The following is a 12,794-nucleotide window of genomic DNA, read 5'->3' as shown; positions in this document are numbered from 1 at the left end:
GTTCCTTCAAACCTCCTCACACTGGAGTGAGCACCTCTCTCTGCACAAGAGGGGTTTTTTGGAGGACTTGGGAGGGCAGTGTTGATACATTTAGGCACCAGAGGGCTTATTAGACAAAAGAAAAAGGTTGAACTTTTAAGCTTGAGAAATACACAGGCTCTCAGGACTTCAGTCTACGACCTTTCAGTAACATGACAACCACGATGCAACTCTTCTGCCAATGAAAGAACTGTGGATTTTAGTGTTAGGACTTCCGTTATCTCTGAATCATAAAAGCAGACTCCTCCCTTCCTGTATTGCCTCAAACCCTCAGCCTCAGGAGAAAAAGCATTTTCAAGAAGGTATGAAGAACTATTTCGCACAAGAAGCTCTGTCTCTCTTTCTAAGGCTTTGATTGCCCCTAATGTGCGATTCTTTAATGCTCTTTTATATAGTTAATACAAGAGGAGCAGCAGGTCATTTGTCCTATCGAGCAAATTCAAGACAAAAGCTTGACTTGTTGATCGTGTGGAAGTAGAGGTAGTTGTGATTTCCTCATTAACTTATGATGACTTAGCAGTTTTTTTCCCCCCCTGAATGTACAGTACAGTTGTTTAATGACTCAACGTTTCTAGGATATCTACTTACTCTATCTCCATGCTCAGCAGCTCCAGCAGTGCTGTGAAGATGCCCATATCGTAGAGCAGAAAGACATTATGTCTGGACCAGTGAAGCACGTCCACCTCTGTGTCGCACTCATCAAACACTCCTGGGGGGGGGGGGGGGACATGCAACATGCCAAAGGTGTGATTTTAGGCTGTTTTGCACTTTATATTTTGGGGTTTGGTTTTATGAATGTACCAAATCATCTACCGTGGTCGCAATGTTTTAGGCCTACGTACCCTGAGCCAGGTAGAGGATGGCCCGTGCCACCTTCAGCCTCTTGTCTCTGTCCGTCACCTCCAGCGCGTCCAGCAGCCTCATCACATAGGCCCGCTGCTCCTCCACCGTCAGCTCGATCCACCTCCTGCCTCGAGCTGCAGGAAGGACATGACACAGCCTGCCAGGTTATTTTCAGAAACACTTTTTTTCCCTCTGCCTTTGACAAGACAGTGACGGCCACAGGACTAATGTGTATATTTGGCTGTATAACTGTTAGCAGACCGGGCACTTGGCTCATTTAGATTATATGGTTTGTATCTTAAAGCACAGTGGCTGACATGCAGATAAAGCTCTGACTCAACGTGTGTTAAGCTGTGTAGTTAAAAACTAACAAACTGTTTACCATTCAGCTTAGATGCTAAGTCACTCAAACAGCAGAACAAGTGTGATATAGACTTACTAACCCAGTGAGCAACATTTAGCTTATGTTCGCTAACATTTACAAACTTAAGCCACCGTAAGCTGTTCATACCAGAGCAAGTAGTCCATCCATGGTGTATTTAACCACTTTAGAATTCAACTTGTGTCCATGACCTGGATCTTCAGAGAAGTCATGTTACAGTGTGTGTAGATGAAGAGAACGACTGCTACTTTAATCTTTCATTAGATTTTAATAGTGTTACAGAGCAGTCATTAACTGAGTCAATTAGAAACCAATCTATCAAGTCTTACATGAAGTAGATCTCAAAAATACTTTAAAAAAAAAAAAACCAACATTTTGAAGGAGATGCATGCCCACCCTTCACAGTCCTCTACTCTCAGACGTTGTGATAATTACAAAGACAGTAATAGACATTTAGCAGCGGAAGATCATCATGATCAGCGAAGCTCAGACTTAATGTAGCCTAACAAGCGCTGTCTTCTTTAATCAGGATGGAAAAATGCTTTCTAATCACAGCACCAGCCCCAAAAAGAGCGTTTTTGTTTTTCCCTTCTGTGAAGAGCTTAAATTAGACACTTTGACATAATCACAGTGATTAGAGTTTGGATTTTTATGTATTATGGTAGGAAAAAATGGTGTGCAGAATGATTAAAGCTCTGACATAAACATGCACACACAAACATACACCCCACACACAACATATACACATCTTACATACAGTGCTTGCTCAGCACACACACACACACTAATGAAAAGGCTGTGATGTAAAGAGGCAGCTCTATCTCTTTAAAACAGCAGCCAGAGAGGCTCTCATCTAAATCCCACTATTCATTACCACTCAGTTTTGGAGAGGAGGTGACAGATGAAGAGGGTGAAGCTCGTATCTCTCTCGGAGCGGCTGCAAAGAAGCTCTTTTGTCTATAACATCTACAACAATGACTTGAGACCTGCATGGCTTTTTGTTTAGTGTCAGTGTGAGATTTGCGATGGGTTAGAAATGATCAACATGGCGTTTTGATGTGTTTATTTTCTCCTTTTTGGAATATTTAACAGAATCAGCAAATACTGAGCTATTGAGACGGCTTGATCGTCTCAAAGCCAAACAAGACCCCATCAGGTGTAGAAATAACTGCTGCTTTGCTCATCATATGGTTTGGATTAGGATTGGACCTCCTTTCGGTATCTCTTGGCGTCGTCACTCTTTGAACAGCTTTAAAGAGCAGAGCTTTGATGTGGCTGGTCAGCCGGGCTTCAAACAAAATACACACGGGAAGCAACCTACAGCCCTATTCAGAGGTGAGACCACTGAGCTGAACGGTGTTGAAACAGAAACAAATCCCCCGCTATACTTTATGTGTGAGGTTAAAAAGAATGATGTGAGATCTGGATAGGGGAAATGGTTTTGTCACCACTGTTGGATTGTACATTTAAAAAAACGGTGATTATGTAATAAAGGGAGAAGAATCTGATTTGATGAGTTTTTTTTAAAATTCATAAATAAGTCTTAATTCAGCTACTGATGTGTGCATGGTGAGCTGCTCTGGCTCTGAATGCTCTGAACGTTAGGATTGGATTAACTTTGACTGCACTATGACGACCTCTGTTTGAGTAACAAAACTCCCACTGACCACAGCTTGAACCGAACTACAGAAAGAAGAACAGGGAGAAAAAAAAAAACACAACACTCGTGCTTCTGCATTTCCACTTCCAATTCATTTGGATTAAGACCAGACAAGAAAACAGATGTTCTCTCGTAACGTGCAGAATCAGCGGAAACAGTGGGTTCATGTTAACACTGGAGGGAAAAGTGTAACGGTTCCATGGTAGTCGCTCTAGAGCCGGGTTCTGAGTAAAAAACTAAAACACCATCTAAATCTAAGTGATGTGCGGAAGCTCACAAAGCTGGTTCTGTGTGGACGAACACACCCCTCTAGAATTTGCATTTAAAGCTACAGACACAGAAACAGCATGTTGTGGTGTTTGTGAGGGGTTTAAAGGTATCGTTGTTATAAATACAAGCTCACAGTGGATTTAGAATAAGAAACTTCATGAAAATGTTGTACTTATTTAAACTGAGACAAAAGGAGAATAAATGGTGACCGTTAAATGGAGATCTGTAATACAAGTCGGTATGATTACAAGTTAGTTTTTCTCCTCTATAGCTTTTTCTCTCGTGTGTAACCTGTTCTGTTCTTTCCTTTGTTTGTTTTTTTTAATAGTGTGATGGTTCCACCAGGGATCATAAATAGCCCCTTATGGGTACAAGTTGAAGAACCCTTTATGGTTCTATGTAGTAATATTATTTCTAAGTGTATGCTAACGTTAGCATTTTCACAAAGAAGCCGACATTGACTAACACTGCGCAACCAGGCATTCTTCAAAGGTAAATACTGTATTCTAATGCTGACTGATGTATCATGAGAATTATGCATCTATTAGTACGGTTGATTTGCCGATCCCTTCAAACACTTTTACTCGTGTGTTTGCTGTGTAAGAAATGTTTGCGCAGTTAACCTTCACCATCGTGCAGATCAAACGGACGCTGTTTCCTCGAGTCAAAAAAGGTCTTTCAGAGTTGCACAAAAGGACTCTGTACTGTTCTGACAGTCATCAGTGACACAGGAGCTGTCGGAGGAGCTGTCGGAGGAGCCGTCAAGGTCTCTGCGATAAACAACAGCAACAGCAGGCAGCAGCCGCAGTCTACTGGCTGTCTGCTTTGTGTTTGATATCGCACAGCAAAGAAGGGTCCTGGTGGAGTCGTGTGTGTGTGTGTGTGTGTGAGACTCAAAATGGGGTCACAGATACACACACACACACAGCAAACATCTCATTCTTTCACCCTCCCGATGCGACAGTGACAGAAGGTAACGACACAACTGGTAACTCTCCAGGTAATCTAAACACACCAAAGCCCCTGATCTCAGCATCCCCTCAAAACACACAAACACACACAGAAACAAAATACAGTACCATGGGTCCTGAAGTCCTCCTCAAAGTAGTCTCTGTTCAGGGCAAACTCCGGCTCCTCTGTGTAACTGTAGAGCTCTGTGGGCAGAATATCATCAGCAAAACTTAGAACTGAAACAATTAGTCAGCTTATATATGAATCGAGGAAAAAAACGCTGAAAGACGCTGCAAATATTTTTTTGCGTCCGAATCATAAATGTCATTTTTAATGAAAAGCATCATTCTCAAGTTCAGCTTCTCAGATTTTTCATGTTTCACAAATGTATGACGGTTTAAATGTCAAGCAAAGAGAGTACAATAGAACAGTTACAGTAGAGCAGAATAGAAACAAATGCTGTTAGAATAGAATAGAATCAAATAGAACAGACGGTCGGAATACAAAAGAATGGAACCAAGACAGGAAAAGGAGTTGAGTAGTTACGAGAGAAAAGTTATCAAATGTTTTGAACAGAAGCAGAAGACAGGTCCATGGTCTAATACAAACAGACAAAATTAGAGCTCCTGTCTCCTTAGAAGTGATCTCATGTGTTTCATGAACAGTCCAACGATCCGTCACACCTTCTGAGAACAGTCGTCATTTCTTTGACCCCCCCGAGGAGCTGTCGCTACACAGCTGCTGTAAATATCTGTTTGTTTCAAGTGTGACTAACAATCTCTGAAACTCAGCTGCTACTTGCAATCTACCACGAGGACGATCATTTTGACTTCAATGTCATTATTCAACGATTCTCTCTGCACTTAACCTGACTGGGAAATAAAAACAGTACTTGACCGATGAGGACTCTCATCTGTTTGTATTGTTGAGTTCTTTTTTTTTTCCCAATATGACGTCATTCATCTTCTTTTTGGCACTCATACACCAAGCTTGCAGTCACACATGAGCTGTTCCCAGATACACAGATGCTAGGCAGTTCTGAATGTATAATTCTGGTGTTCAGGATTACTCATGACCTTAGTCACACAACGTGTCCTATGTTAGGACCGGGTTTTGTTCTGTGGTCTTCCACAGTGGATCTTCATCTTATTGTCCTGTTTTAAGGAATAACACTGTAACATGAAACAGATGAAAAATCCTGAGGAATGCAGATGAGTGCTTTTTTGTATCAATAGCACATTGTAGCCTGTATGCTAAGTAGAAATGTTCCTGTAGGAATTCTGTGAGTTTAATCCGGAGTCTTATATGACAACCTTTCATCATTTTAGGCGTTAGTCTCATTTACATACAGAGAGGGTACAGAGGACGGACTCAAAGAAGTAATCAAGCCTCACTTTTTCACCACAGCACATGACGAATCACATTTAAGATAGAAGTGTGTGCTAAAACAACACAGAGACAGCCATGAGTGTGTGCAGCCTCAATAAATATATTTGACTGTTTATTTAATATATATTGTGTCATATACTGTTTAGAGCAGTGATTCTCAACTGGTGGGTCGGGTCCCAAAATTGGGCCGCGAGGATGTGCCTGGAATCACGTCCATTAACCATGAAGCGCTTTTTAGACATGTTTGTTTTTGTTTTCCGGTCTGAGGACCAAACTGCACAATTTTCCAATGACTCAATCTGATTGGTTGGAAAGGTTACTTTAAGAAAGTGCCCTCGAAGCAGCGTGTGCGCAAGATTTGTGTTCCAGTGATCTGGGTGTAAAGTATGATTTTCTTATTATTTTGAAAGACATCACAACATTACAAGCTGCTTAGTCGTACCTGAAAGCTCAGCAGTCAGAGTGTCTGTGTCTCCATACTCAAACTCCAGGTTTGGAGACTCCATGGAGCTCTGAGAAGAGAAGAACAAAAACACTCATGAGCATGTACATTATAGTCTGGCTGTTTAATACACAGGCTGTTATCACAGATAAATACTGTACGTATTTCACATTTTACACCTTCCACTTGTCTATACTCCGTTTGCAATCTCAATCCTACACATTTTTACTCCACACACCACCCACACACTCTCTTCAGAGTCTTTCACAGTTTTCGCCTCATCATGTGTTTTTCTATGTATGATTGGCTGCTAAATCTCCGGGCCACTCGCAATGTTTCTCTCATTCCCTCTAATCGAGAGCATCCACTCACAATTACACATGCTCTCTGTAGCTTGATTCAAGCTCTCCCAGGCACTTAGTCGGAGCAGTAAACCGCAGTGAGGAGAAAGTGAGGGAAAAGGAGGCCACAGGACTTAACATGGCCTCTGTTAAAGAGCGGATTAACCTCTGCATGGAGCGGAGGGTCTCTCTCGGCTCTGACTTCAGCCTCAACCTGTGATTAGCATGGGCACATGACTGCACACTAGGGTTTCTTTGTAAAACGCTCACGTGCAACATACAACTGAATATCTGCTGCAACCTTCTACACGACAGTATGTCCACAATATCCACTCATTTGTTGGTAGCTGGATGGAAGAGCGCTAGCCTTTCGGATAGATTAAAAACGGGGGTTCAAACTTTCTCAAAACCCTAAAGGACATGGGACAAAAACTGCTTTCTCTGACACCCCATAGACTGTTGACATTTCCATAAACCGGCCTTAAAAAATGTCATGTCTTCAAGCTCTGCAGTGTTTTATTCTTCTCCTTTTCTCTGCTTTATCTTCAGCCAAATGTTCAACAGCCTAATAGACATATTACTATGAACAAGACATGATCCTAAGCTCAGGTTCCATCAGAACTGTCTCCATTACAATGCTCTGTTCTTCCAAGTATGTTTTGCTAAACAGAAATAGCAGACTATAGACTATTGACCAATCAGAAGCATGCATTAAAAACAACAAGTTATAAATGTTTATAAAAGATAGTTAGCTGTACAAGAGGCCTATGATTGACAGATTCTTTGATTTAGGAGTGGAAATGTCAGTCGTCCACCACATCTGATCTCTACTCTGTAATCTCAACAATGATTGGATGAATAGCTATAAAATCGGAGTTTTTTCTTATCCCCAGGGGATGAATCCCTCTGACGTTTACTTTGAATTTGATACTGATGAATTTTAATTGTAATAACTTTGGTGATTCCTTTTCATGTAGCGCCACCATCAGGTCTCAACTTTCAACGTCCTGAAAACAAATGACTTTGCGCTCAGCTTTATAAGTGTTTGGAGCTAATTAGTGGGTGTAAGCATGCTAACGCGCTGAACTAAGACAGTGAAAAAAAGTCCAGGGTCAACTTGTATCTGCACATGTTTTGTGAATAGTAAATGGACTTGAGCTTGTGTAGCAGGTCACACCTTCACATTCACATCAATTCACACAGTGATGGCTGCTATGTAAAATGGACAATAAGTATTAACTAATCCATTAATACATATTCATACACAACCAACTTGGCAACTTAAGTGTCTTGCCCATGGTGGCTGCAGGAGCTGGGGATCGAACCCCCGACCTTCCAGTTGAGAGACGACCGACTCTACCCCTGATCCACAGCCGCCCCTGCTGTTAGCGTAGTGCTATGAAACGGACAGTAGAAAAAGAATGAATGGGTTACAATAAGAACTTGATGATCTTATAGGATGCAGCAAACAGAGTGGTACACGGTCATGCCTGGGGAAGTTGGACCTTTATAGTAGTGAGAGAATTAGCGTTGGTGACTGGAGCATTTTATGATGTAGGTGTAGGGTGTGGACTGATGAAATGATTAAAGATTCACTTTTACAGTTAATGAGATTTCTTTTTTTTTTTTTTAAAAAGGAACCCCGCGGCAGCACTGGAACTCTCTAAGCTCAGAGTGTTTGATGTGTTTAACTCAATGAGAACTGTCCCAGGGCCAGGACTGTAAATAAGGATGTGCTCTGAGTCAGCTACCCTGGTTAAACAACTCGGTGCTGTCATGTAATGCCAGCTATAAATACCTGCAGCAGCCAAGAGAGCACAGACGCAAATATACAAGACGTCAGTCGAGTGTTTGTTTATGACATCAAGCCAAGGAAATTTAATTTGATGTCATTACTGCAGTTGTAAAACAGGAAATGAGAACCACTCGGGAGTGCGTCCGATTCACAGAATCACCCAATAACTCTTTGAGTGTGAGAGGCAAAGCCTGTGAGCCCTGTAGGTGCTGCTTCAGTGTATCAAACCGCAACAAGCTCTTTATGAAATCTTCATGAAAGTCGACTCAAGACAAGTGGCAGTCTTTATCGATATCTGAAGCATCATTGTGTAATGGGTAGATGGAAAAAGGAAGGCCTTTCAGGTGAGAGCATGATTCATGTTGTGTTGCTTTTGGCACCACTCAATATTGATCCTTCTCCCAGAGGCCAATTGAAGACACCATCTCTAGCAGCACAGTATAAAGGTATTAGTGAAAAGCTTGGCCATGCTTTAATGAATACAGAGTTGGTTAGATTTTTAAATAGCCTTTTTTAATGCAATCTAAGAACTCATCAGTAGAGGTGGGAAAACATTGTTTTTTGTAAAAATCAAGATTCTTATCTTCTGAGAAGTCAAAACTTCCAAAATGGATTTTTTTTTTTTTTGGGGGGGGGGCTAATCAGTCACTCCCTGCTTTGTGCTGAGGCTAGCTCTTTAACTCAGTAGAATGCCAAATGGAGCAGCAAGAAATTCAGCCAGTCCCACAGATGACTGGAGTAGATCCTGAAGTAGGATTAGACTTTCAATCAATGGCTCAATGAATCCAGAATTGTTTTGAAATCGAAAATAGATTCTGAATCGAATCGTGACCCCAAGACTTGAAATCGAATCTTGAGACAGCCCTACTAATCAGTGCTCACTTCAAATCAAATTGAACTCCCCGTGGAGCCAGGGTTATAAAATCTGCTCTATAAAAACATTGTCTGCTTTCACTGTCTTCCCAAGAGGAACAACATCAGATATATGTACCCTATCTTAGACTTGTTGTGTGTGTTATCATCTGTGCTGCAGGCAGATGTTTCAACACCCACATTCATCCACTGCTGCCACTGTGCCGTCCCTTCCCATTCATCCTGCTGCCTGATGCAGCAGTCTGTTTCAATCATAGGGCTAAGACAGCGAATGTGTAGATCACTGTTTGATTAACTGATTCTCTGTTTAGATCATAAATTGCATTCAATTTCTCAACAGGCAAGACATGACACAAAAAGGACACTACAGAAGCCTGTAATGTTTACAAAATATCCAAGATGGCAGACGACGACTTTTGCTTATCAATCAATGATGAATGTAACTGGATGTATTCATAGTATTCACAAATGAGTGGAAGAGAACATGCTGATGAGCAGATGAGTATGAAGTGCAGCGGTCAGAGGAAATAAGCGTCATTACACATGCTGTCCACTTGCTTGTGAATCTCTGGAAAACAATCTGAATCCAGTCAGGTGAAGAACTCTGCTGTTTGTGTTCACACACGCAGCACAGGCACCACTTTTTGAGGAAAACGTGTGAGTTGTGTGGGAAAAGATGAATTGATTCATTGAGTCTGAAATAATTATTGTAATAATTGTATTTTGATTGGTTTTCAGTCCTTATCACGAGTTTCAACTACTTTTTTTTATTTTGTCAAACCAAGATATATAAGCGTGTAGTAGTATTAAACAGACCAAAAGCCAATCCAAATTACACTATTCACAAAGTGCTACGCATACTGTTTAAGTTATTGGCCAAGAAAACAACTAAAATGATTAAATGAATAGATTGAAAATAGTTTGTTACTACTTTTAGGGCCGACCGATATGGAATTTTTGGGTCCGATACCGATATTAGAGAGCGAGAATAAATCTGATAGCAGTATATATCGGCCGATATCTTTCTTTGATCTTTCTTAGATCTGTAGACATAAATATACACAATTATCGTGTTGATCCCGCAAATGCAGTCATCAAACACTTGTGGAAAATACATGTAATACAAGATGGTCACTCAGGTGGAACGTAACATGCATCAACGCCTGACACTCTGCTGGTGACAGCCACAAAGATATTGCTAGTTTAATACAATGAAACTCAAATGAAATGCTTTTTGACTGGTGAATAAATATATATGTATATATATTACATATCTGTGATAAAAGAAGCTGAAACCGATGGTCACTGGATATGCTAATATCGGCTTGCTGATTATTCGGTCGGGCTCCACTACTTTTCTACTGACTGACTTTTTGACTGATTCGACTCAGTTTTCCAGCAGTAAGGATATAAAGCGAGAGCAGCATAACTATTCACCTTTGAACAGATGGAACCAATGGATGTGTGCTTGATAAACGATTTAATGCCGATTACTCTGTAATAAAAGCTGTTGTCAATTACTTTGCATAAATCGATGCACAATCCACGTGGTGTAGAGCCCGCTGTTACAACCGGGTGCTCAGCTTGTCCCTGAAACTGAAGTGATGGCTCTTTACATCCCCAACTGTCATGTTTCTTGAATTCCTGTCAGCAGAAACACAGACACTGTGCTTCTCCTGATCCCTTTCCCTCGCCATCATTTTCTCACCCAGTCCCCCCTCGCTGTCTCCCCCTTTCTCTCCCTCTGCCGCCAGCTGATAACGAGAGCGGTCCTGGCTCCAAACTGGCACAGCTTTTCTCGATGTGCAAACACCGGGCAGGATGTCAAGGCAGGCCACCCCCACTCCTCCCAACATATGCCACATAGACGAGAGATGGCTGCAACGCAAACGACAGACGATTTACGTCCACGACTGACTCAGATATGAGGTTAACTTAGCGGACAGACCAGCCCAGTTCTTGTGCAGTGGCTGGAAGGCTTCAACTTAAACACATGGCTCAGACATTAAGTGCTTTCAATGTCCGTATCGTTCACAACCCCACCCCCAAGACCATCAACAAGCCCTCGTCCTAGAATCAAACGGCATGGGGATGAATACGCTCCAATTCCCAAACAAAAACACACACATCATTGACTGGATTTTATGCCTGGACAACAGCTTTGACTACTTCACTTGCCTGATGTTTCTAGGCTGAGCAACCGAGGAATGAAAACACCTTAGAAGAAAATGTATGAGGGGATGAATTAAATCTGCATTGCTCTATGAGGAGCATCATCAGAGTGAACGTCAACTGAGCTGCTGTCATATTTGGAAGAGACGAGTAGATCTACACATGCAGTTTTCAGAGGGTTGATCACATAAGATCTGTTTGTAAAGTAATGCTATGGGTAGGTTGCTGCCTCTTCGATTGGATAAAAGAAATAATGCAGGCAGCTAATGATTTAAAGAGCAAATCTTTTCAGTGCATGGAACATTAGAGGATATGAATCCAAATCAAAAACTGTCATTGATAGCAATACCTAAACCGATTTAGCTACAGCTGATTGGTCTATTAATCTTAGTCCTATGTCTGCAATTATTTGCAAACCAATTCATTATTCCTGACGTTTTTTTGAGGTTTTCAAATGGGATTATTTGCTACGTTTCTTTTTTGATACAATACTAAATTGGATGATTTGGGTTTGGACTGCTCGTTTGACAGACGTTTTAATAAATATGTTTTAGTGACCAGTTTCCATATTTTCAATTATGTAGTAGACAAAATAGGTGATCCAGGATTCATTGAGATGAATCAATAATAGAAAAGAATATCAGTGTAAAACTACGTCATATCAATAGTGTTCAGTATTCTGGACTTAAAAGGTACAACTTTCTATAAAAAAATGTTTGAAAAGACAATTCTCCGTTTCCATGCCAAGAGACCACAGTGGGGTATTATGTTGATCAATTAAAGCTATTTAAAGATTGAATAGCAAGAACTCTTTTGCCTTTTTGAAGCTCTAACCTGCAAACTATTGACATCCATGATTAAACACTACAAGACCAATTGGATTTCAGAGAACACAGAGTTGTTTCAAGGACACAAGCCAATGTCAACAATGCAGGATAAGGATATTATGCTGTAAAGGAGAGAATACTTTGTGATAATTAAAAAAAACAAATCATAGTCGTTAGACATAAAGAAATCTGTGTGGTAGTGGTGGTGTGGTCCTAACAGCAGCAGTCACATTTCTCCACCTGCATTCTGCACGTTGAGCACCGCTGTAGGATTACTGCTGGGTTATTTATAGGAGCCGGTTGCCAAAATAACACCTCGCTGTCTCTCTGCCTGCCTGGCTGTCTGCATGCATGCTTTCGAGCCAAGACAGCGACTCAATGCATAGAAAGGACATTCAGCTGGTCCGAAAGCTCCCCAGCAACACCAAACACACACACACGTACAAGGACACACACACACACACACACACACACACACAGCCAGTGCGCTCCTATGCCATATACGCGTTAGCAGCTGACTCTACAGAGAAAACCTCTGCGATTTACCTCCGACTCCTTTTGCTGATCCTTGAACACATCTTTCCCTTTCGGCTTCTGTCTGTCGCCGTTATCGATAAGGTTATTAATGATAGGTACCTCCATGTCCTCCGCCTGCATCTTTCTCTGTCGGGGCGGCTCACTTCCTCCTCCGCGGATAGTGCATACCGGTCCGGTTTGAGAGCTGAGACTGCACCGCACCAGCAGGAGCACCGGCGGCTCCGGAGCACAAGTTGAAGATCTCCTCCTCCTCCTCCTCCTCCTCTCGCCGTT

At 41.6% G+C, this 12,794-nt stretch overlaps 1 protein-coding gene across 8 annotated transcripts in view; it reads right to left on the bottom strand.

The window, feature by feature from the left end:
* strip2 (striatin interacting protein 2) overlaps positions 1-12,794 on the bottom strand; it is a 26,848-nt gene extending 14,054 nt beyond the window's left edge. For 2 of the 8 annotated variants that reach the window (XM_020639500.3, XM_020639501.3), the window contains exons 1-5: positions 12,531-12,792; positions 5,977-6,046; positions 4,274-4,348; positions 882-1,016; positions 628-748 (exon numbers count right to left, since the gene is read on the bottom strand). In XM_020639500.3, the coding sequence (XP_020495156.1) occupies positions 628-748; positions 882-1,016; positions 4,274-4,348; positions 5,977-6,046; positions 12,531-12,641 (512 nt within the window). In that variant the 5' untranslated portion in view covers positions 12,642-12,792. Of the gene's footprint in view, positions 1-627; positions 749-881; positions 1,017-4,273; positions 4,349-5,976; positions 6,047-7,590; positions 7,714-12,530 lie in introns of all 8 variants that reach the window. The other 6 variants (XM_065951279.1, XM_065951280.1, XM_065951282.1 and 3 more) reach the window with 6 other exon arrangements.

Source organism: Labrus bergylta, chromosome 23, assembly GCF_963930695.1.
Source record: "Labrus bergylta chromosome 23, fLabBer1.1, whole genome shotgun sequence".
Classification (NCBI taxonomy): Eukaryota; Metazoa; Chordata; class Actinopteri; order Labriformes; family Labridae; genus Labrus; species Labrus bergylta.
The sequence above is the reverse complement of the archived record's forward strand: the minus strand, read 5'-3'. Positions and strand labels throughout refer to the sequence as shown.